The 23,018-nt window shown below is 41.3% G+C and overlaps 2 protein-coding genes and 1 long non-coding RNA gene across 3 annotated transcripts in view; 2 read left to right on the top strand and 1 right to left on the bottom strand.

Annotated features, from left to right (window-relative positions):
- LOC148124962 (uncharacterized) overlaps positions 1-11,023 on the bottom strand; it is an 88,713-nt gene extending 77,690 nt beyond the window's left edge. Inside the window, exon 1 of the long non-coding RNA XR_015744857.1 lies at positions 10,995-11,023. This is a non-coding gene — a long non-coding RNA (uncharacterized LOC148124962). The remainder of the gene's footprint in view (positions 1-10,994) is intronic.
- Positions 8,829-14,870, top strand: LOC148124964 (phospholipase A2 inhibitor and Ly6/PLAUR domain-containing protein-like). Its single transcript, XM_087940077.1, has 5 exons — positions 8,829-8,901; positions 9,690-9,815; positions 10,339-10,491; positions 12,884-13,027; positions 14,548-14,870. Exons 1-5 carry the CDS (start codon positions 8,844-8,846, stop codon positions 14,712-14,714), a joined length of 648 nt encoding a protein of 215 aa, XP_087796203.1. The 5' UTR covers positions 8,829-8,843; the 3' UTR covers positions 14,715-14,870.
- A 1,658-nt stretch (positions 14,871-16,528) lies between these two features.
- Positions 16,529-21,458, top strand: LOC113446001 (phospholipase A2 inhibitor and Ly6/PLAUR domain-containing protein-like). The gene is made up of 5 exons (XM_026715416.2): positions 16,529-16,629; positions 17,703-17,825; positions 20,181-20,333; positions 20,557-20,703; positions 21,043-21,458. Exons 1-5 carry the CDS (start codon positions 16,572-16,574, stop codon positions 21,204-21,206), a joined length of 645 nt encoding a protein of 214 aa, XP_026571201.2. The 5' UTR covers positions 16,529-16,571; the 3' UTR covers positions 21,207-21,458.
- Positions 21,459-23,018: the final 1,560 nt, after the last annotated feature.

Consider the following 23,018-nt stretch of genomic DNA (forward strand, 5'->3'; position numbering starts at 1 on the left):
TTTTAAAATAAATTACATTCTGTCTCAGTGAGTCGAGACCTAGATTGACAGTCTGAGCTGTGATGTTTTGACTCTCTGTGTGTGGTAAACACAGCCATTGAAATGACAACCCACACCACTTCTGAGCAAGTTTGGGCCCACAATGTATTAGCAATCGTTCAGAGAACTCTCACTTGGCAATCAATTATGAGGAGAATCTGTCACGTTGTATTTTCTTTGATCAGTGCCATGATTAGAAAAGTAAACAGTCAAAGATAGACAGTTGCCTTTGACTTCAGCATTGCTCAATGTAGGAGAAGCACTTCGAGTAGTCCTTATTGTATATGGAGCTTCTAAGACTTCCAGGCCATGGTTGTCCAAAAGATGCTTTGGGATGGAAGGAAGGAAGGAAGGAAGGAAGGAAGGAAGGAAGGAAATGAATGATGGAGGATGGAACAATGGAAGATGAAATCCTTCCATCGTCCACCATTCAGTCAGAACTGAAGAAGCTTCTTGGATGAAAAGGGAAATGTGTTCAAAGAAAAACTAAGAAAGTCCAGTCGCCTTTTGAAAAAGCACCTTTGGGACAAGTAGTGGTTCACATGACCACATCACTTAGCAACGGCAGTTCAGCAGTCCTGGTTGCCGTTATTGTGAGAACCAAGCAGATTGCTAAGTCAGGACCTCACGAGACTGCAGCTTGCGACTTCCTGCCAGCTTCTCCGCTAACTTGGTGGTTCACTCTTACATCACAGCCATGAGCTGGGTGCCAAGTGCCCAGATCACAATCATATTGACAAAAAATAATGGGGCTTAAAGCCTAACCATCTGGAAAACATCACATGGAGAGGCTAAACTAACAAGGTCATTTTCATGAGAAAAGACAGGTGAGTGATGTAATCTGCAAGCACATGGCAGTACATCATAGCTGCTGGCAACATTTTGGTATCTCAGTCCATTTCATTGTCAATCATGAATAATTTGTACATTTACAAAACAGCAAAGGGGTTTCCTAAGAGATAAATAGACGGATGGATGGGGGGAGAGATGAGAGAGTGATGAGAGAGAGAGAGAGAGAGGGTGGGAGATGGAGATATATAGATATACAAATGATTACTGCATGATTTAGAGAACAATATTTAAAATATAACTTTTACAAGGTCAAACTCATCTTTATTACTGCCTAAGCCCAACCATATTAACTCTCACAAACAAAACTTAACATTAATTAAAGCCATCCTATTAAAAAAAATCTTAAGATGCTGTAAACAATATTACAAACTAACAAAATTCATATATAAATATAAATACACACACACACACATACACAAAACTAGTCTGAATGGCCTAAAGCTCATTTTTTAAAAGTGGAATCAGCAACAACAACAACAACAACAAAAATCTTCAAATTGAATAAACCAAATCTAACATATTTGTAAAAATGAAACACCAGGATAAGAAGGATTTGCTTCTCGGTGGCCTGCTGGTAGGGGAGACCAAGTCATCTACTTTCAAAAATTACTACAAATTTTGTCTTGTTTGCAGTCTTTTGCAAACACACAAAGTTAAATGAGAATTTAATTACAGCCCATCCTCTCTTTTATGGTAGCAGCTTTTAGTGAGTTTAATGTAGCTAATCATGTTTTCTGGCGTCACTTTTGTGTCAATGTTTGCGAACAGCTCCCGATCCATTCACACTTTGCCAGAAGTAAATATGTACATGTGTACAGTACACCAACACCCACATGCATGATCTCAAAAATCTAACAAACCACACTGGATAAGAAATCACCAGAAACCTCTGGAGATAATCTCAATTGAAAAGTACTTCTTGGTAAAAATTATTCTGTTCCGTTTCTATAAAAGATATATCAATATGTCTGTGGAGTCACTAAGAATTAAAAAGGCTTTACTTTTTTCTCTCTATTAGCTCTTTATTGGGAATCATCTTGTGTGTGTGTGTGTGTGTGTGTATTATTGACTTTGTTTGTCATCCAAAGAAACATGAAATAAAGACTCCACCTTCAAGCCAAATTTGCACACCTGGGTGTTATGTTTATTGTTCCATCTATTCTAAACAGAACTTCCAACTGAACCAGCCTTTATAATGTTGCAACATAATGGATATTTTATGGACTGGCACATTCCGGATGTGTTTAACCTTTTATTTCTGTTCACTTAGGCTTTAGGTACAATTGCTGGGAATTAAAATGAGCTGCCCCACCTCTATAAACTAGAGAAGGCAACCTGCAGCTTTGGGGGAAAATACTTTTTCTGAGTAAGAAAAATATAATGGAGTGATTAAGTTCATGAAGGAACCCAAGAGAGATAGTTTTTCCCCCAATTTATTTATATACGTATTTTCTCTTTACGTACAATAATACTTTTATCTTCAGTGTTAGTCTATCCATTTCTGCCCAGTCTAATATTTTTTAAATTATATCTTCTTCTGTCGGTGTTTCCTCATTTTATTGTGCAAATACAATTCTTGCTGCTGTCAAAATGTGCAATATTAAATATACATTCCCTTTGTCATATTTTTCTGGTATTATGCCTAATAAAAATAGTTCTGACTTATAATTTATATGGTGCCTTAACATTTTTTTGATAACTACATGTGCACTTTCATCCAAAATATTTTTGCTTTTGGACATGTCCACCACATGTGATAATATGTGCCCGGTATTTGATTACATTTCCAACATTTGTTGGACAGATGTTGAATGCACTCGGATGTCACTATTCTACTCATAAACATTGCAGGAAAATCTATGATTTGTTAGCTTAATAGATTGTCTTTCGTCCAAGAGCTTTGAAAGATGATTCTATTCCACTATTTCTTCAATTTTTGTCCTGTGGCAAGTTGGCCCTGGTGAATTGTTCCGTGGTGAGTTGGCTACAGTAAGTTGGCCGCAACAAGTTAGCTGTGGCGAATTGTCGTAGACCCATGTTGGAGAAGGCCCAGTTTCTTTGACTGGTTCAAGGAGAAACTGTGAAGCCTGAGGAATCTGAACCAAGATTTGCCCAGAGAAGCATGACTCCACACAGAAATAACAAATGTCTGTAGCCAAAGGGCATACATGTCCAAAGACACTCTGACCTGAAGCAGAATTACTGCTTGATCAAAAAATATTATTAAAAAAAAAACCAGAAAATGTTGGAGAAAGTTTCAAGAATTATAATGTTGTGTGTATTGAAAGGAGGTAATTTAAAGATGGTAAATAATCATTCCTTATGTATCTTGTGGTTAAATTTGATTATGTGTCATCATGTTGTTGCCAACTTTTAGCAGCCTCACAAATAGATTTTTCTCCACAACAAATTGTCTCCAATCTGGTCTTTCAGGTTGTCCAAGGATGCACTCATTTTTAGCTTTGGTTGATTTAGCTAAATCTATTTTTAGAGAAAGCCAGTTTGGTGTAGTGGTTAAGGCATCAAGTTACAAACCAAGAACCCACCTTAGGCCCAAAACCAATGGGGCAACCTTGGGCCAATCCCTTTCTCTAAGTCCTAGGAAGAATTTTGAATGTAGAATTTAGAATAACAGAGTTGGAAGGGAACTTGGAGGTCTTCTAGTCCAACCCCCTGCCTAAATAGGAAACCCTACACCACTTCAGACAAAGAAAACAATAACAAACCACCGCTAAAAAACCTTGCCAAGAAATGTGGCAAGGTTGCCATGATTTTTTTTAGATATATTTAATTCAATCAGACTCAATTTCTCTCTCAACACCCCTCTCATATTTTGATGATATGGTAGTGGGGCTTAATCCTTGTAACCTGCCAGGAGTCACAGTGAATGAGTTGGACAGTTATATAAATGTTCTTAATAAATAAATATTCACTTTGCATGCTGTTTATGCAACTATTGTTTGAAATTAATTAGCAATAACAATAGCACTTAGACTTATATACTGCTTCACAGAGCTTTACAGCACTCTCAAGTGGTTTACAGAGTCAGCACATTGCCCCCAACAATCTGGGTCCTCATTTTATTGACCTCTGAACGATAGAAGGCTGAGTCCAACCTGGAGCTGGCCAGGATCGATCGATCTGCTGGCAGTCAGCAGAGTTAGCCTGCATTCTAACCACTACACCATCGTGGTTCAGAGATGTGCAGTTAGTGACCGAGAGCCTAACCTATTCACTTTGATGAACTGCACACAGAAATTCACTTATCTCTATTCCTATAGATCTAAAATTTGAACAGCTCAGATTATGTGGTGCTCTCTTAGTTGTTTCCTTGCAAATGTTTCATTACCCATCTAGGTAACATCATCAGTGCTAACTCAGTTTAAGTTGTGGCGATAACATCTTTGTCACTTCAGTTTGAAGACCCCCAGAAACCACCCTGTGGTTGGAACATTTCTCCTTGGCTTAAAGATATACTTTTTTGCTATCATGAAACCTCTTTCTCCATATAGTAGCTATAGGTAAGCCCAGCAATATAATCAAGATGAGGCAGTAGACAGTTTGGTCATGCAGAACTGGTCAGAATAAGTGAGGGAGAGGAGGAACAACCCACATGGTGTGGAGGTGTGGCTCCAGAGGTTGTGGAGGAGGCTGGGGAAGGGCAGAGGCCTGCTGGGCAGTCAGAGGAAGAACCAGGCCCATCCCCTCTTTATCCTAGGACAGGCAGGGAGGAACGGAGAAGGCAACAACTTGGCTTACGAGAGAAGAAGCGGCCATGATCCCCCTCATTGGTTGCAGCTGGGGAGAATAGTATATAAGAGAGATGGTTAAAACACAGCATTGCAAAGTGTGTGTTATTTTGGGCTGAAGTTATCTTGGTTGGTGTCCTTCCAACAGACTGTGCCTTGTTATCTCCTTGAAGTTGGTAATTACTTATCCTGGTCCGTTGTGGAAATTCCATTGTAGTTTGCTTTAGTTTTTTATTTCGCCTCTATCTGCTCATTAAGTTTGGACTGTATTGCTTTCTTTTGAAGACTATTTTTGAAAAAGTTTTATCTCCAACTGAGAATTATTGGACAGTGGGGCCAAGTTGGAGGCATTGAAGGACATTTATTTATGGTTTGGATTTTGTTATATTTGTATTACACTCCGGGTCATCACAACTGATTTAACAAATGTCTCGCTTAGCAATGGACGTTTTGGGCTCCATTGTAGTCCTAAGTTTAGGACATCTGTAATCCCATTTTCTTTGCATGCTGAATAATGCTCAGTTCATTTATCACAACTAAAAAAAAAATCCCTAAAGTCAACAGTAGCTCTAGTCACATTTGTCATGTTAATGCAAATACAGCTTCTAATTTTGGAAACACACCTGAGCTCTATTGTTGAGCAGGACCTTTGAGTTTGTTTTGGATAACAAATCAAATGAATCATCATCATTACAGGGGTAGGCCAACATAAGGGCTTGTATAGAGTCATTAAAAAGAAATATAAAAAGTTTTATAAAGTGGAAAGTTATAATGAGCTATTGATGATATCAGAGATATACAGCAGAAAATGAAAAGGTGTGTAAAAAACATAGAATAAGTAAATAGTGGGAAGACAAATAGTGGGAAGACAAAAAAGGAGGGGTAGAAATGCAGGGGAGATTTTAAAAAAATAGGTATGTGAAAGGCTATACGGCCATGTTGGCATGCCACCAGTGGCACACACAGCCATTTGTGCAGGCACATGAGCCCCAGTGAAACTTACCTGCACTGTGCACGTGTGCACCTCCCAGCCAATTTTCAGCCTGTTTGAGGCCATTTTCGTCCTCCTGAGGTTCGAGGGAATCCTCTGCAGCCTCGGGAGGCCGAAAAACAGGCTTTCTGAAAATACCAGAAGTGCTGAAACAGGCCTGTTTTCAGCCTTCCGAGGGTCCAGAGGTTTCCTTTGAGCCTCCAGGAGGGCAAAAACGGCCTCCCTGAGCTCCAGAGACTGTCTGGAGGCTGAAAACAGGGAACTTCCAGTATTTTCAGAAGGCCTGTTTTTCGGCCTCCTGAGGCTGCAGAGACTTCCCTTGAGCCTTGGGAGGGCGAAAATAGCCTCAAACAGGCCAAAAATCAGCTGGGAGGCACACACAGTACAGGAAAGGGGGCAGGGCAGGGTGTTGTAGTCCTCAGCTTACGACCACGATTAGGCCCAAAGTTTCTGTGGCTAAATGAAACATTTGTTAAGTGAATAACAAGCAATCTACTTGTAATTTGGCAATACTTTAAAATATGGAGGACCAGACCTGACACGATTGAAATGCTGTGTCTGGGGCTACTAGCTGAGGGACATGGTTTTTCTCTAAACAATCCATTTTCACTGCATCCTAATGAAAATAAATTGTGGCGATGAAAAGTATTAGTGTCTGAGTATTTTTCTAAGGAGGGTTTGAAAACGCACGAGAAGATAGATTTGATAACCTGGTCATTTCCTTCTCTGGTGCCATCCATTTTTGACTAAATACAGCTATACTCTTAGCCACTTTTCTTTTGGAATATCTCCTACCATTCTCTTTTGTCACACCCTTCTCTTCAAAGGTAATGAGTCTAACAAGATACAGTATCTAGGAGTACTTCATAAATGTTGGGAAGGGCTTCTGGGTCTAATGCCCTAGGAGTTCAGGTTGGGTATACCAGATGCCAAGGAGTATGTGTATAGCTAGTCTATCGCTAGCATGGCTAGGGTATGGCTAGGGTAGAGAAAAGAAGAACTAGGGGTGACATGATAGCAGTATTCCAGTATTTGAGGGGCTGCCACAAAGAAGAGGGGGTTAACTTATTTTCCAAAGCACGTGAAGGCCAGACAAGCAACAATGGATGGAAATTAATCAAGGAGAGAAGCAACTTAGAACTAAGGAGAAACTTCTTAACAGTGAGGACAATTAACCAGTGGAACAACTTGCCATCAGAAGTTGTGGGTGCTTCAGAAGTTCTGAAGAAGAGACCGGACAGCTACTTGTGTGAAATGGTATAGGGTGGCCTTCTTGAGCAGGGGATTAGAAGATTAGAAGATCTTCTTGGATTAGAAGACCTCCAAGATCCTTTCCAGGTGCAGTGGTGTAACATGGGCCATTTCCTGGGCTACCAAAAGCTGCCCACACCAATACACTCTGCCCCACCTGTGTGCTAATGCTAATATTGGGCTTCCCTGTCCCAGAGATTCGTTGCACAGTAAAAACAATGTTTTTATTGTGACCAAATAAGGAGAGTGACCAAAATAAGGAGCACTCTTTGTACAGGACTAGGTATGAGAAGACATGTCCATACAGTAGCTTCTGTCAAGCCCAAGGCAAGGACGAGACAATAAAATCCAGTCAAGTCTGATACTTTATTTATTTACACCTAGTTGACAGAATCTTGCCAAACTAAAGTTGTAAATTGCTTGCCTACTAGATGCATCTTGAGATATTCTAGGGCGTGATTACCATGAATCTCCTCCCTCCTCCCCATCGAGCTTGGGACTGCACAGTCTCTTAAGCTGGGCCTTTTGTGGGAAAGCTTTGTGTTGCCAAAAGTCTCCCCCATTGCTCCTACAGGTGCACATTCCATCACTTTTTTTGTGTAGTGTTTGTTAAGATGTCTTCTTGTAATTTATATGGGAAAGGGAGACTGGGTGAAGAGACTCTACCAAGGGATGGGTCAGACAAGACACAGCATAGTCTGCAAATAGATAGTGGCCAAGACAAGGAAGTCAGAAGAGACCTCCTTAGTCTCTTGAGGATATTGTACTTTCAGACCTGCAAGATTCTGGTATTGTAGCTTTACAATAAAGCAGAATTAGTTCATCAAATTGTGTTCCTATCTGATGTACCTAGTAAGCCTGACACAACTTTCCCCAAATCATTCAGTGAGTCCTCTCTTCTCATTTGGTGGCCAAAGAATTCAAGCTTCAGTATCTGTCCTTTCAAGGATAGGGTTGATTTCCTTTAGGAATCCGTCAATTCTTGACCCACAGATATCCCTATTAAACAATTGCAAAAACACCATACACATTTAACACGCACAAATCTCCATCCCTGATCAAGTCCAACATCCCACAGCAACCTCCTTCTTTCTCTTCCAATAAAAGGAGCTGTGTCGGACAAGCCCTCCACTGAATAGTTGAGTAGTGGTTATGGTACTATGCTGTTTCTCAATGAATAAAAACAAAATCATATCCTTCATCGTCGCCACCGACTCACTTTGGACATGTTGGCAAATACTGTAGCAAGCATCCTCTTCCTCTCCTTTCTGAAAGAAAAAATAAATAAAAGAGAAAGGAGATATTTCTTCTTCAGTCCCCTATTTATGATTGGAATCACTCTTTGCTTAGCCTATAGAACCCATCAGTGGTGGTATTCTATCGGTTCGGGTTGGTTCTGCTGAGCCGGTAGTGGTGATGAGCAGGAGAGACTGAATTGGTTCTCTCCGCCACTCTGCTGTTGGGCCCACCTGCCCGCCGGGACTCCCATAGTCATCTTTATTTCCTGCTTCTGGAGCGCAGCTACTTTGCACGGCACAGCAGAGTGTCCTGCAGCAGCTGCTGAAGTGGCCAGGAGAGTGCAGCCTTGCAGGAGCTGAGTTGGAACGCCTCTGTGCCTGCTCAAAGTGCGTGTTTGGTGCGCATGCGCACGCAAAGCGCACCCACCAAGCCATGCCCACCCAACCGGTGGTAGGCAATTTTGAAACACACCACCAAGTTACTGGATGATCCCAACAAGCCTCAACCAACTTGTTGGTTCTCCACTGCCGTTGCCCCTTTCCCCATTTCATTGTGCAAGTTGTTATTGCTCTACTTTGTGTGGGATTTGGTGATCACTCATGTCTTCCACCCACTGGAAGACTCCAAAGCATCCTACAGGGGAGCCACGCTCCAATAACTATAAAATTCAGCGCATTCTTGTATTGGTTTCAGGACAGCACTGGAGTCACTCTGCAGATACAATGGCTGCTGGTCTTGTTGTCTTCTTCTTTCTCATCTCCTCATTCTTATTGACAGGTGGTGAGTATTGCTATTCAACACTGAGATTCTGGAGAGTTGGTAGAGGGAGATTTCTTACATGGATGAAGACATATGGATGGACGGGCATCTTCAGCTCTCTGCTCGTTTTAGCTTTTTAAAAGCAGACTCTCAATAAATGGATGAGGGGGTGAATCAGCAACCAGATAGCTATGGGATGGGCAGGAGGCTAAGAGTTGGTCTTTGGAGTCAGCCTTCACCCCTGGTGCCATCAGTAAGAGGTCAGCTATTTTCTTGGGCATATTTTGGACATGCTGTACTTTCTTCTTACGCTAAGGAGTGGCTGTTCCAAAGTCCCCAAGCTGACATTTGTGCCTAAAGCAAAACTAGAATGCACAGTTTCCCACCTCCTAATTCAATGTGTTCGACACTAAAAACACTAAAATGAATGTCATAGATTATAAACCATGAATTCTTCATAGTCTCAGGATGCTCTGTATTGATTGTTAATATGCTGGCACCCATTCCATTCAGCTTGTTTAGAAGGCTGGTCTCAATCAATAATAGAAACAAGTGTCTGGAAGAGCATCTTATCTAAAGAACTGAATGAAACATCGTTTGCCCTATTTAAAAGCTGAGCTAATTTCTGATATCCGTATTTTTCTGATCTCTAACCTTCTAAGCTTCAAATGTTTGCTAGAAATGGCTTCGGATACACCCCTAGGGCAAATGGTTATTATTTTTGAAATCTACAGAGGGTTTTTAAATAACTATCACATAACCTGGTCGGCTCACTGCCTGTATAACTATTTTGCTTCTCTCCTCTGCAGTCACATCTCTAAAATGCAACAAATGTTTGGTCACTAGAGGAGAATGTAGAAATGAGGACATGACAATGGTGGAGTGTGAACAAGACCAAACTCATTGCCTTTCCTTGACTATGTCTCTTACTTTGAGTGAGTGAAATATCCTTTCAATTTAGCTGACAGTCAATATTACCATCACTTAGTATCTCAGGCATCAAGAAGGAATAATTCAGTTTTCTTGAGGGTGGATTTCATCATTGACTAATGTCACCATATTCTGCCAATTTCAGTGTGTTCTGTTTACTAGAAATGTTATGTTGGCAAAAATATTACATTCTGTTGCTCCATCATACATGGGTAACACTGGGAGAAGAGTGGTAAGAGAACAAAAGGAATGCACTGTTTGTTTAACTGTACAAAATAGTTTCCAGAGGTTCCACCTGTCCAAATTAACTCTTCCTCCTTACCTGAGATAAACGGAGGAAACCATCTCAAATCATGCATGGGGTAATTTGGTTCTCTTTCTCCTATTAAAGAAAACCTTATCATCTACTCCACCAACCAACATAATACAAGGGATCTCAAACAGAATATTTAATTGAGCACAGTGCTTTTTGAACATTTCCTTTATTTCCTCTTTTGTAAATCCCAACATTTCCTCTCTGTTTCACAGCCAGTCCTCCACTCAGTTACACGGCTAAGACTTGTGCAAAAGCTGAGGAATGCATCGACGGTTTTTACAGTATCACCTCCACACAGGGAAAATATTCTCAAGTGAACCTTTTCTGTTGCCAGACAGACGGGTGCAACGCCCTGCCTCTTCTGTGTAAGTAGTTCAACTCGATGTTTCTTTGCATAAGGCAGAGAAAATTAAACTTTGGGCAGTATTGTCGGCGGGGGAGTGAGAAAGCTACGGACAGGGGTGGGATTCTACCAGTTTGGACCAGTTCGGGTGAACCGGTAGTTCCAGTGATCATTTCGGCCCTGCCTACCCGATTCTGCTCTTTCCTGTTTTTTATTTCCTTGTTTTGGAGGACAGCTGATTCATGCGGCAGGGTGGTTTTCCCGCGCCTCAGCTGTTTTACTCAACTCAGCTGCAATAGAAGGTATTATAGCTGAAAACGAGCTTTTTAAAATTGTGCAAAGCGCACAATCACTGAACCAGTTGTTACACCCGTTGAATCGCACCACTGGCTAGGGGAGCAAATTTCAACCCAGCTTAAGTGGAAAGCAACAGCACCACCATGTTTGCCTCAAAAGAGATGTAGGGTTTCAATGGAGCAGCAAACTTCAATGGAGAGAGTGAGGAATAACAGAGTTGGAAGGGACCTTGGAGGTCTTCTAGTCCAACCCCCTGCTGAAGCAGGAAGCCCTATACCATTTCAGACAAAGGGTTATCCAATCTCTTTACTAAAAACCGATGACTAATGGTTTCATTTATGTTTATAAATAATAATAATGATGAATAAATAAATATAAATTTATTAATGAACTAATGGAAGTTCATTAGTTGAGCAAGCCATTGTTGAGTCAACCACAGGTAGTCCTCAACTTATGACCACAACTGAACCCCAAATTTCCACTGCTAAGTTAAAAAAATTGCGAGCTGGATTTTGTCGCATTTTACAACTTCTCTTGCCACATTTGCTAAGTGAATCGCTGCACTTGTGGAATTAGTAACACAGTTTGTTAAGTGAACCTGGTCTTCCCCATGGACCTTGCTTGTCAGAAGGTTGCAAATGGGGACCACACGACCCCTGGACTGTCATAAATGTGAGTCAATTGTCAAGCATCCTAGGGACAATCATGCGACCATGGGGATGCTGCAGTCATAAGGGGTAAAAAATGGTCATAAAAGTCACTTTTTTCAGGGCCGTTGTAACTTCGAACGGTCACTAAATAACTGTTGTAAGTCGAGGACTACCTGTATAAGATTTTTTAAAAATGGCAACTATGTGTAAATGGAGAACATGGCAATCTAGCAACCCAGGTTGGAATGGCTGCCCAGGGTTGCAATCAGCTGCTGGAGGAGGAGGGCTTCAGTGGTGGGATTCAATATTTTTTACTACTGGTTCTGTGGGCGTGGCTTGGTGGGCATGGCAGGGGAAGGATACTGTCAGATCCTCATTCCCTCCCCACTCCTGGGGGAAGGTTACTCCAAAATCCCCATTCTCTCCCCACCCCACTAACCTGCTTTCCAGCTCTGTTCTCCTGTGCAGGGCACCCTAATCCTAACCCCAACCCTGCTGAATACCCCCTCTGGGCTTCCATCCTTAAAGTTGCCAATCAGAGCTGGGATTGTCATAAGGGCAAGAGAGAACTGCAGGCTGTCTTCTCAAAAGGGCTTATAAGGGGGAAAAAAAGATCTATTTTGAAGGGGAACCTCAGAACGTGCATACATTTGTGATGGAATTGATGGAGCAGGTGGAATGAGATGCCATCCCCATTCTTGGTCCAGCTTTGCCTTCAGATGCGTGGATTACAAATCATGTCCTGGCTGGGAACCCTGGAAGCCAGTGTTCTGACCTAGGCTTCACAAAAATCACAAAGCAGGCTCCTCATCCCGACAAAATCCCCTTTTATTAGGCTAATGTGAATTCCTATCATTCACATCCAGCAAAGTCCCGGCAAACAGTCTTTCAAGAGTGATTTACAACCACAGACCTTATCAGGCTTGCAGAGTTGCCAGGCCGATAGCTTCCAAGCACAATGTGCTGTGCCAGAAAATACTTAGCAAGGAATCACGAACAGATCTTCACCCTAATTAAACGAACTAATTGTCTCCTGCAAATCCCACACCCCTTTCACTCCTCTTTATTCCCTATGGGGAGGGCCATTCACTATCCATCTGTGCCTTTACCCCTGAGTTGACTGTTCCTTAACTGTGCCCTTCTCCTGGCAGCTCTGTGCATGCACACACATTGGGAACAGGCTCCAGCTGTTCTTCTTCCCCACTGATCTCTGATTTCAAGGGCAGCTGATAACTGTCAGACGGCCCTGGCCCCATCTCTGCCTCTGACACCTAGAGCACTTGTCAACAGCCTTCCCCAGACTCCAGGACTGGCCCATGTTCCTCCCCAACCTCCTCACTGTCCAAGTCTGCCACCAGCTCCGCTGGCCACTGGTGGGCCACAAGTGCCAGAATGTGAAAACGCTTGGGACTTAATATGGGATGGTGGCCATGAAAATGTTTGCTAACCTTGGGTTGATTCTTACAGTGCCCCTCCGTGAGGAACTCAAACCCAACGGATTTGTATGCTCTGGATCATACACAAGACATGGAGATTCCCTCCAATCAGCTCAACCAATTCGTCTTGGCCGAGAGACACATTGTGTCAACTTTAATTTTACCATGAATACATGTGAGTGCAATCTTTTTTTTTTTAATCAAAGAAACAATAGAAAGAGAAAACAAAACAAAACAAAATGCCAGGTAACTAAAAATAAATAATTAAAATATGAAAAATTGGAGGGGTTTTTTAAAAAAATTGGGAGAGGGGGAGGCAGACTGACTGTCGGGTGGCTCAAAAACATCAGAAGAGCATCCATTCCCATGCTGCTAAAATTAAAGGACTAATTATTATTTTGCCTGCAGACTAACACATCATGATTGTGGAAATCCACTTTATTCATATGATTCTGATCAGATAATTGCAATATAGAGTGAGGATGGGGGAAGGAACCTGCAGGAATATTACTACAGTTTTCCATATATTTCTCTCCCTAATCCGTAGACATTTTCAATGCCTTTTGGGTGCAACTTTCTGTCTATCCCTTTGCCTACGTCAATGAACTTCCTAACAACACGACTTCCTATTCACCCTCAGCATCCATTAGTTACCCCCCTCCTTTTGCCGAGATCTTCCCAGCATGGCCAAATTCCTGTGCATTCCCCCCAATTGTCCCACTTTTTCTATTGCAGCACATCGAATACTAAACATACAGTGGTGGGATTCAAAAATTTTTACTACTGGTTCTGTGGGTGTGGCTTGGTGGGCATGACAGGGGAAGAATATACTGCAAAAAGCCCGTTCCCTCCCCACCCCATTAACCTGCTTTCCAGCTCTGTTCTCCTGTGCAGGGCAACCAAAGAATACCCAGCCAATCAGCTGGGGCTTGGGAGGCAGAGAATAGATGGGGGCGGGGCCAGTCAGAGGCAGTTCTCTGAACTACTCAAAATTTCCGCTACCGGTTCTCCAGAACTGGTCAGAACCTGCTGAATACCACCTCTGTAAGCATACCCCAAGCATTGCAACAGCATTTTCATGTCAAAATGCTTCAAGTACCAAATTTGACAAGTTGGAAAGCAGTTGAGTACCAAGGTACCACTATACTGTAATCTTTCAACAATAACAGTACTGTGGTATATAACATGCATGAGTTTGACTTCTTATTCTGGTCATCTTGAAGGGTTGAGAAGTGGGCAATAATTTTATGACTGAAAATTACTTCACAAATGTTTCACTTAGCAATATACATTTTGGGCTCCATAGTGGTCGTAAGTTGAGGACGACCTATAGCAAGGGTCTTCAAATTTGGCAGGTTTAAGATTTTATGGACTTCAACTCCCAGAATTCCTGAGCTAACATGATGGGAGGAGGAATTCTGGGAGTTGAAGTCCACAAGCCTTAAAGCTATCAGGCTTGAAGACCCCTGACCTATAGTATAACATGCATGACTATGTTCTTAATTTGGCCTCTTTGAAGGGTCGACGGGAACTAGTGCTCATGACTGATATAAGGGCTTAATTGTCAACATAGTGCAAAGGATTTCCCAAAGAGTGGCTATGCTCAGGAGTTTGTCGAGAGGAAAATTATCTTTGTTTTCTAATATCCTTGCAATAAAGTCTCAGAGATTCTTATTTTTCCTTTTTCCTCCACAGTTGGAGCTATACAAGAGGGGGGTTCGTTCCAAGGATGTGCAACCCCAAATGTATGTTCCTATCCTGATGGAGAGGTGCGGATGGGCAATAACCTTGTAATGTTGAGCACCATGAAGGAGTGTAACACTGTTCCACTGTCCCTCAATAGAGATTTTCTGCCCAAGTAATCAGAACATAGCCTTCTTCCTTTGTCTTTCAGGATTTATAAAAGTGAGAAGGAGATTGGAGCTTCAGTAGTAAGAGTAACAGTGGTTTGGGATTAAGCATTCTTGGTAGTAATTTAGAATATGGAGGAACAGACCTGAGAGGGTTGAAATGCTGTGTTTGGGGCTACTAGCTGAGGGGAATATGGTTTTTCTCTAAACATTCCATTTGCACTAAATTATAATGAAAATAAATTGAGGTGTTGAAAGCATTTGTGTCTGTGTATTTTTTTTAAGGAGTGTTTGAACACACAGGAAAAGGTAGCTTTGATGAACTGGTATTCCCTCTTCTATGTCACCCATTCTTGACTCAGTTCAGCTATACTTTTAGCCGTTTTTCTTTTGGGGTACTTCCTATCATCCTCTCTTGTCACATTATAAGAGAGTTGTAATGTAGCAACTGCAAGAGAAATCTTAGAGTCCTAGTGGACAGTCACTTAAATATGAGCCAACCGTGTGCTGCAGCTGCCAAAAAAAGCCAGTGCAGTTCTAGGCTGCAATAACACAGGGATAAAATCAAGGATAAAATCTTGTGAAGTGGTTGTACTGCTTTATAATACATTGTTTATTTATTTATTTTATTTATTTGATTTGTCAATCGCTTACAAGATAATAGGTATAAGGATAAACATAGTTATGAATGGGTACAAAGGGACTCAAGACTGATGACCAGTGGTGGGATTCAGCTGATTCACACCAGTTCATTCAAACTGGTTGTTAACTTTGTGTGCAGTTCAGTGAACTGGTGTAATCACGATGCGGGGACCCACATTGTGGTTCACCCCACCCCTCCCAGCCCGGTCTACCTGGTACGGAGAGGAAAGATCAGGCCAATATAGCTTCAGCCCGGTCTACCCAATTAGGCCAACATGACTTTGGCCTGGTCTACTCAATGCAAAGAGGAAACATGCCAGCAGTTTGTGGAGTGGCATCAACCTGGCCATGACCACCTAGTCGGCCACACCCACCCAGTCAGCCACTCCCACCCCAGCCCCCTGAGCTCCACCACAGCCCTGATGCAGTCCTCAATGAAACTGAGTTTGACGCCCCTGCTCTAATTTTGTCCCTCATCACCAACATCTCAATAATCTTTACTAGAAAAGGAAGAATAGGGATTGGTCAGTTCATTACATAGCACCTCTGAATCCAGGATAGGAAAAATTATAATCACAATTATAACATAAGAAGCAAAGTATCATTTCATGTAATCTTAAATTATAACTATACTTTAATCTTTATTTCTTATAGATAAAATGGGAGGTCAGTAAATATAATAATACATAATTGAAACGAAGGGCCAGTAACTAAAAGCTGCCTACAAAAATAAGAATATAATAATGGTATGTTCAGAGATTTATCACTAATATATAACAAAGTACTAGCTGTTATATTATGCACAGGAAAAGGTCCAAAACAATCCAAATAAATGAATGTAGGAATTAAGGTGAAACACAGTCAAGAGGGGCAAAGGATACAAATCAGAGATGGAGAATTATAGGAGGATATAAATAAAATTATAAAATTATAAAATCAGCTCTAGAAGCTAGACTAAGCCACTAAGAAAAGCAAGAACTCACACCTCCATTTCACTGCCAAGCAAAGTTTATTTTGTGTATATTTTCTAAAAAAAAACAAAAAACACCACTATCTTTTCCAATGGAATTTGGCTTCTGCCCTCCCTGAGTTTTCTATCTCAGCTAGCCAATCATTTGAGTCCCTATATTCAACCTCCTCCAGCTAATTCTTTAAAAACATTTCCCCAGTTGCAAAACTGAGCAGTAGGTGGATTCTGAAAAGGCAGAGGAGTTGACTTCTACCAACATGAGGGCAGCTGGAATTCTTCTTGTCTTTTCTCTCTTCTGCTCCAACTTGTCAACAGGTAAAGAATTTGATTTCCTTAAAACAGGTATAGAAACTTTGGGTGACTTTAGGAAAGGGATGGAGAATAGGCAGCCTGAGGAAGTTTCTGGGAAATCGTTCTACCATGCGTCCATTTGTTCACTGGCCATCTGAATTTAAAACAGCCCTGAAAAAAAATCACTTACAAATGGTCCTAACGCTTTCAACAATTCCCACCACTTCATATCAAAATTTGGGCATTTGGCAGCTGGCGTGTGTTTACAACAGTTGCAGTGTCCTGGGACATATGATCATCGTTGACTTCTCCAAACAGCTTTTAACAAAAAGCATCAATGGGGGAAAGCAGATTTGCTCAACAGCCATGTGATTCACTTAATGACTGCAGATATTAACTACCACAAAAAGGTTATAAAACTGGGCACAAATCACTTAATAATATTACTTAGTGATAAAAGCTCCAGTCCTAATTGCGATCCTATGTCAAGGTCTATCTGTAGTCGATGCAGGATTCATGATCATCTCTTCAGAGTATCATGAGAGCCAATTTGGTGCAGTGGCTGAAGGTTTTGGAGTAGGAATGGGTAATATGAGTCTAGTCATTTATGAAGAACAAAAACTAGGCAAGTGACATTGGACCATTGGGCCAAAAACTAGGCAAGTGACTCTCTCTCCACCCTAGCAAGAAGGTATAGGCAGACCACATCTAGAATGTGCCCAAATCCTGCATCACCAACGCAGATATCAAAAATTATTCAGGTTCTTGCAGAAATATGGCCTCAGCCAGCATCCACATGGCTTCTTTACAAATCTCTTCTATGGCATAAATACCAGAAGAGGAGAAGATCCAGTTTCATATTAATATGTGAGAGATATGAGAGGGTTAATCTCTCCCTTAGTCTCAATTTGCCTTCCATTTCCACAAGTTGATCTCACTTCCCACCCTTGCCCAGGTTCCCAGTAGAAAAAAACAACAACAGGGGAGGCCTGCTTTGTAAACCAGATTATAACAGGAGCCTTAAACGTAAATGCTAGGATAGCAGAACATATAAAGGTGACACTGATCATTGGTATAACTTTGTCTTTTATTTGTAGTGACATCTATAAAGTGTCAGGCATGTGTTGCCCTTGGAGTTGAATGTGAAGGAGAGGCTGTGAAGGTGGTGGAGTGCAAAGAAGATGAATTTTGTTCTACTGTAGTTGTTAATACTACTCTAAGTAAGTGAAAATTGAGTTTGTTCTCAAGTATGTCCATTACTTGGTTTCATTTTTTGTATAATATGTATATATTGATTAGAACAGGGGTCCCCAACCACCGGTCCGGGGACCGGGACTGGTCCGTGGAACAATTTCTACCGGGCCGCCGGTTTGCTGGGCGCCTCCATCTTGTTTTGATGAAAAAGTGCTTCCGGTGAGCTTTTCCGGGTAGAAAGTGGCGTTTGGGTGCTGAAAGAATCCTTGTGCCTTAGTTTCATTGACGGGGGTGTGTGTGTGGGGTGTGTGGCTTCGAACAAAACTAAGGCATGAGGATTCTTTCAGCACGCATGGCAAGGCAAGCCGAGCGACCGTCCCGAAGCCGTCGCGAAGCCCATCGACACAGGTACAAAGGAGGAGTTGAAGGTGGCGGGGAGAAGCAGGGGACAGCTGGCTGGCCAGTCGCTCAGCTCGCCTTGCCATGCATGCTGATGCCGGTACTGGGCTGCAGATGATTTTTTGATGCCGGTACCGGGCCGCAGCACAAAAAAGGTTGGGGACCACTAGATTAGAACATAGACCACCAGAGTTAGAAGGAACCTTGGAAGTCTTCTAGTCCAACTGCCTGCTCAAGCAGGAGACACGACACCATTTCAAACCAATGACTGTCCAGGCTCTTCTTGAAAGCCTTCAGGGTTGGAGCACCCACAAGGTCTGGAGGGAAGCCATTCCACGGATTGTTCTCATTGTCAGGAAATGTCTCCTCAGTTTCAGGTTGCTTCTCTCCTTGGTTGGCTTCCATCCGTTGCTTCTCGTCCCGCCTTCAGATGATTTGAGAATAAGATGGCTCCCTCGTCTTTGTGGCAGCTCCATAAAGGGAACACTGCTATCATGTCACCCCTAGTCCTTCTTTCTTACTTGAGTGGACATATTGAATTCTTCACAGGTTTTAGCCTCCAGTCCCCAATCATCTTTGTTTTGCTCTTCCCTGCATTATTTCCAGAGTCTTAACATCTTTGACAACATATGTCACCCATTTTATTTATTTATTTTTATTTTATTTGGTTTGTCAATTGCTTACAAGATAATAGGTATAAGCAAAAACATAGTTGTGAATACATGGATACATATAAGAAAAATAAAAGAAACAATAGGACAGGGACGGTAGGCACATTGGTGCACTTATGCACGTCCCTACAGACCTCTTAGGAAAGGGGTGAGGTCAACAGTGGAAAGTCTAAGGTTAAAGTTTTTGGGGTTTGGGGAAGAAACCACAGAGTCAAGTAGAGTATTCCAGACATTGACCACTCTGTTGCTGAAGTTGTATTTCCTTCAATCAAGTTTGGTACGATTAACCTTGAGATTGTATCTATTGTTTGCTCCTGTGTTGTTATGATTGAAGCTGAAGTATTCATTGACAGGTAGGACATTGCAATATATATTTTTATATACTATACTTAGATCAGACCGAAGGCAGTGTAGTTCTAGGTTGTCTAGGTCTAGAATTTCGAGTCTGGTGGCATAAAGTATTCTGCAACGAGTGAAGGAGTAGAGAATTCTTCTCGTGAAATATTTCTGGACTTTCTCAACTGTGTTTTTCACTGTCAAGCAACAATAAAATGCTAAAATTTTGTATCTAAGTTGTGCTAAAACATGATTGGGTTGGGGAGTCTCCTTCAATGACTTCTCTTCGGGGTTCATTGAGGGACAATAGTCCAACGTTATTTGCCGGATGTAATTTTTTTTAAACGTACGTGCATGATATGATACACAGGGACAAGAGTGGACAAGTGATGAAACACACACCCTGATGTAGCAATCTACACTTTGCCCTTTTGAATGTGTATCACACATTGCAAGCTAAACAGAAGGAGCTTACATTACCTTCTCACAATGCAAGGTTCATCGTTCTGTAAAAAGATTCTGCAATTACCTGTGCTAAAATGTTTCTTGGGAATAAATAAATCTTCTAAGGTGCCAACATCTACATGAAAGCCAATGTGGTTTAGTAATTCAGGTTAGGATTAGGAATCTCAGTTGGAGAAGTTTGGCTGGCCTGTTATTTTCTGCAGGTCCAAGAACGAGTATAGTGGGATATGTGCTGGGTTGGAAGTAGGAAGACTTAGCCATGGAAGTTTACTCAATAGTTTGGGTGGGTCAAACTTTCACAGCCCAACTAACCTTAGTAGTTTTATAGAGAAAAGTAACAAGGGGAGAAAGGCTATGAGCTCCTAAACAAAAAGGACATACAGTTTATAAAGTGAAATAAACAAAGGTATTTAGAGATTTCTTCCAAAATACAACAGCCAAATGAACAGGTTTGATATGCATTTCTTCATTTCCTGCTGTGTTCCATTTTTTTTTAATTCCCTTCTGCAGCCAATCTTGCCACGATCTTAATTGTCAAGGAATGCTCAACACGTGAGGGCTGTTTTGAGGGCCTCTTCAGCACCACAATAGTAGATGGTAGATTTGAAGTAGCAAGAGCTACCTGTTGTGACACTGATGTCTGCAATGCAGAACCGCTTCTGTGTAAGTATCTACAACTGAATACATTCTTTTTCAAACTCTAGCTTTTTCAAAAAAAAAAAAATCTTGCTTTTCGCAAAGAATCTTGGGTTCTTTGATTCCATCTGAGCTGGAATTGAACTCAAATATGTGAAAAGAAAGTCAAGTTGGAGGAGGCTGTGATAGACATTAAAAGGGTTAGTGGTTATTATGAAACTTTGCTAACTGGAATATTTGCTTCCTCCAGTGGAAAAGTATGAAGCGTTTCAACCAAATGGATTACAGTGCCCAGGCTGCTTTGCACTAGATGAGGATCATTGTAAAGCCAATCAATCTGTAGTCTGTGTTGGCAAAGAGGATCAGTGTCTTACCATAGCTAGTTCCACAGAAGCTTGTGAGTAGATATTTCCTTCCTTCCTTCCTTCCCTTCCCTTCCTTCCCTTCCTTCCTTCCTTCCTTCCCTTCCTCACTTCCTTCCCCTTTCCTTCCTTTCCCTTCCTTCCCTTCCATTTTTTAAATAAAGGAAGATGATCTATTTGGAGAAACTTTATCAAACAGTTAATATATGGTAACCAGATCTGTATCATGTTTTTCAAAGACCTTTATGTTTCCATAAAGGCCACAAGAACATCAAGGCCAGAATATAAATAATAAAGAAACAATCTGCATTGCTTTATAATATCTATTCTGTAGAGTCTCATATGCACCTTTTCTGTCTTTTTCTCATCTCCAGTTGGAAATTTCACTGAAAAGTCCACTTACCAAGGATGTACGACACAGAACTCATGTTCTTTCCCTCTAGGAGTTTCTGAGATGGCCGGTGGGCTGATTCGGTTCAATGTCACCACTCTGGAATGCAGAAATGCATCTTCTTCTGAACCAGATCTTCAGTTATAGTTGGGAAGAGCCGAAGCTTCTTTGCAGTTATTGGGAAATTTGTAAAAAAATTAGGAAGTTGGAGATTTAATAATGAGATAAGTAGAGATTGGAGTCAAAGATGCTTTTGATTCTTACCTGAGTCAGTAGGGGAAAGCTGGAAATTTGGGGCAAAAAATATCATGCTTTGAGACCACAGATCAATAAAAGATGTGTTTTCGATCCTGAAAGTCCACAAAACCATCATAAAAATAAACTGCTAAGACAAAGGAATCTGCATTCAGTATCTTTTTCTTTAGAATTTATACAAACATAGGTGTTCTGAATAAAATAGCTCCTTCTGATCCCTCCTGTCTTCCATACTTAAGAAATTATAATTATCATTTTATGCATTTTCACTTGGAATCTTTCTCATCGAGTCCTACAATGTCCTTTTGCCTGAAGTTTATAGATTACTAATTCATATGTCTTATGACCTTTCCCAGTATCCCCTTAATCATGCATTCAAAATTTGGATGTTTGGCAACTGACATGTATTGGTTCGCATAAGCGCACCAAAGTGCCTACCGTCCCTGTCCTATTGTTTCTTTTTATTTTTCTTATGCCCTGCTTCTCCAACAATACGGCCTCCCCCAATAGGAAGTCCCAGCATGTTTTATAGGCATGAAATGAAATTAAGCCCCTTCCCCCAAATTAAGGCATATTAAAACATGCGAAATGGGGGGGAATGGGGGGGGGGCTTGCCGTTAGGAAGTACTTTTGTTGCACCAAAAATCACTGTTGATGACACCCATGTCAACAGCTTCAAATACTTTGGAAACATCATGATGGGTTTTTGGACAAAGAAATTGACTCCATGGTCAGCAAGTTCAACCATGTGCTGGGTTGTTTGTGTACTAGAGTGCTCAATCAACACAACATCCATATCTCCACAAAGATGAAAGTCTATAGATCGGTGGTTATCTCTTCTCTCCTAAAGGGATAGGAGTCCTGGACTCTGGACATCCAACAAATAGAGAAATTTCACAATGCGTTTTCCGTTCTGTCTGTGACATTTGTTGGCAAGGTTATACCTCCAATCTTGGATCAGATGAAGTTCACTAGCATTGATTCCTTGATTGTCACAGCTCAGATGTGGCAGATGGGGCCTGTCATCAGAATGGCCAACCACTGCCTGCCTCACTAATTGCTCTATGAGAGGGGTGTCTGTCAGAGCGTTTGCAGCATGGCTGCCATTATGAGATAACCAGGAGCAAAACATAGCGCACGGAGACTTAGACTTTTAACAGAGGTTTATCTACAAGGTCCTTTCCAACTCTGATTATCTGTTATTTATTCTAAAACCCTTCGCTCTAATCTCTAATTATCTTGCCCCAATGACTTTCTACCTTTTTTCTTTTTTTCTGAAAAAATCAAATTTGTAGCAAATGGCCCATTGTTTCCCATTGAATGAACGACAGATAAATCAGTAAAGTAATTCTGTTTACTGTTCTAGCTACAAGGTTGTGGGATTTCATCTGATTTCAGATCCTCGCCCAAACCCTCTTCATTCAAACTAACTCTAGCATTGCTGCAATATTTGTAAATATTCCAAAACCTATATAAGAATACCGTAGTTAAGGAAAGCTTAGGGCACTGAGCTTATTATTATATATTTATAATAATTACATACAATAATTACATGCTTATTATTATATATTTATAATAATTACATACAAGCCATGCCAACCCAGTCACATGACCACCAAGCCACACCCACAAATTAGGCCACACCCACAGAACTGGTTGTTAAGAAATTTGAATCCCACCCGAGTGGTGGGTCTTATCCGGGAT

This window comes from Pseudonaja textilis, chromosome 10 (genome assembly GCF_049901715.1).
Source record: "Pseudonaja textilis isolate UNSWEBS1 chromosome 10, rPseTex1.2, whole genome shotgun sequence".
NCBI lineage: Eukaryota > Metazoa > Chordata > Lepidosauria > Squamata > Elapidae > Pseudonaja > Pseudonaja textilis.

Excerpts from the sequence above, each read along its gene's own strand:
- LOC148124964 (XM_087940077.1), top strand. The coding sequence starts at position 8,844 with ATGGCTGCTGGTCTTGTTGTCTTCTTCTTTCTCATCTCCTCATTCTTA. Across the intron at positions 8,902-9,689 it reads CTCATTCTTATTGACAGGTG|TCACATCTCTAAAATGCAAC; the intron begins GTGAGTATTGCT and ends TCTCCTCTGCAG. Across the intron at positions 13,028-14,547 it reads TAATTTTACCATGAATACAT|TTGGAGCTATACAAGAGGGG; the intron begins GTGAGTGCAATC and ends TTTCCTCCACAG.
- LOC113446001 (XM_026715416.2), top strand. The coding sequence starts at position 16,572 with ATGAGGGCAGCTGGAATTCTTCTTGTCTTTTCTCTCTTCTGCTCCAAC. Across the intron at positions 17,826-20,180 it reads AGTTGTTAATACTACTCTAA|CCAATCTTGCCACGATCTTA; the intron begins GTAAGTGAAAAT and ends TCCCTTCTGCAG. Across the intron at positions 20,334-20,556 it reads CAATGCAGAACCGCTTCTGT|TGGAAAAGTATGAAGCGTTT; the intron begins GTAAGTATCTAC and ends TGCTTCCTCCAG.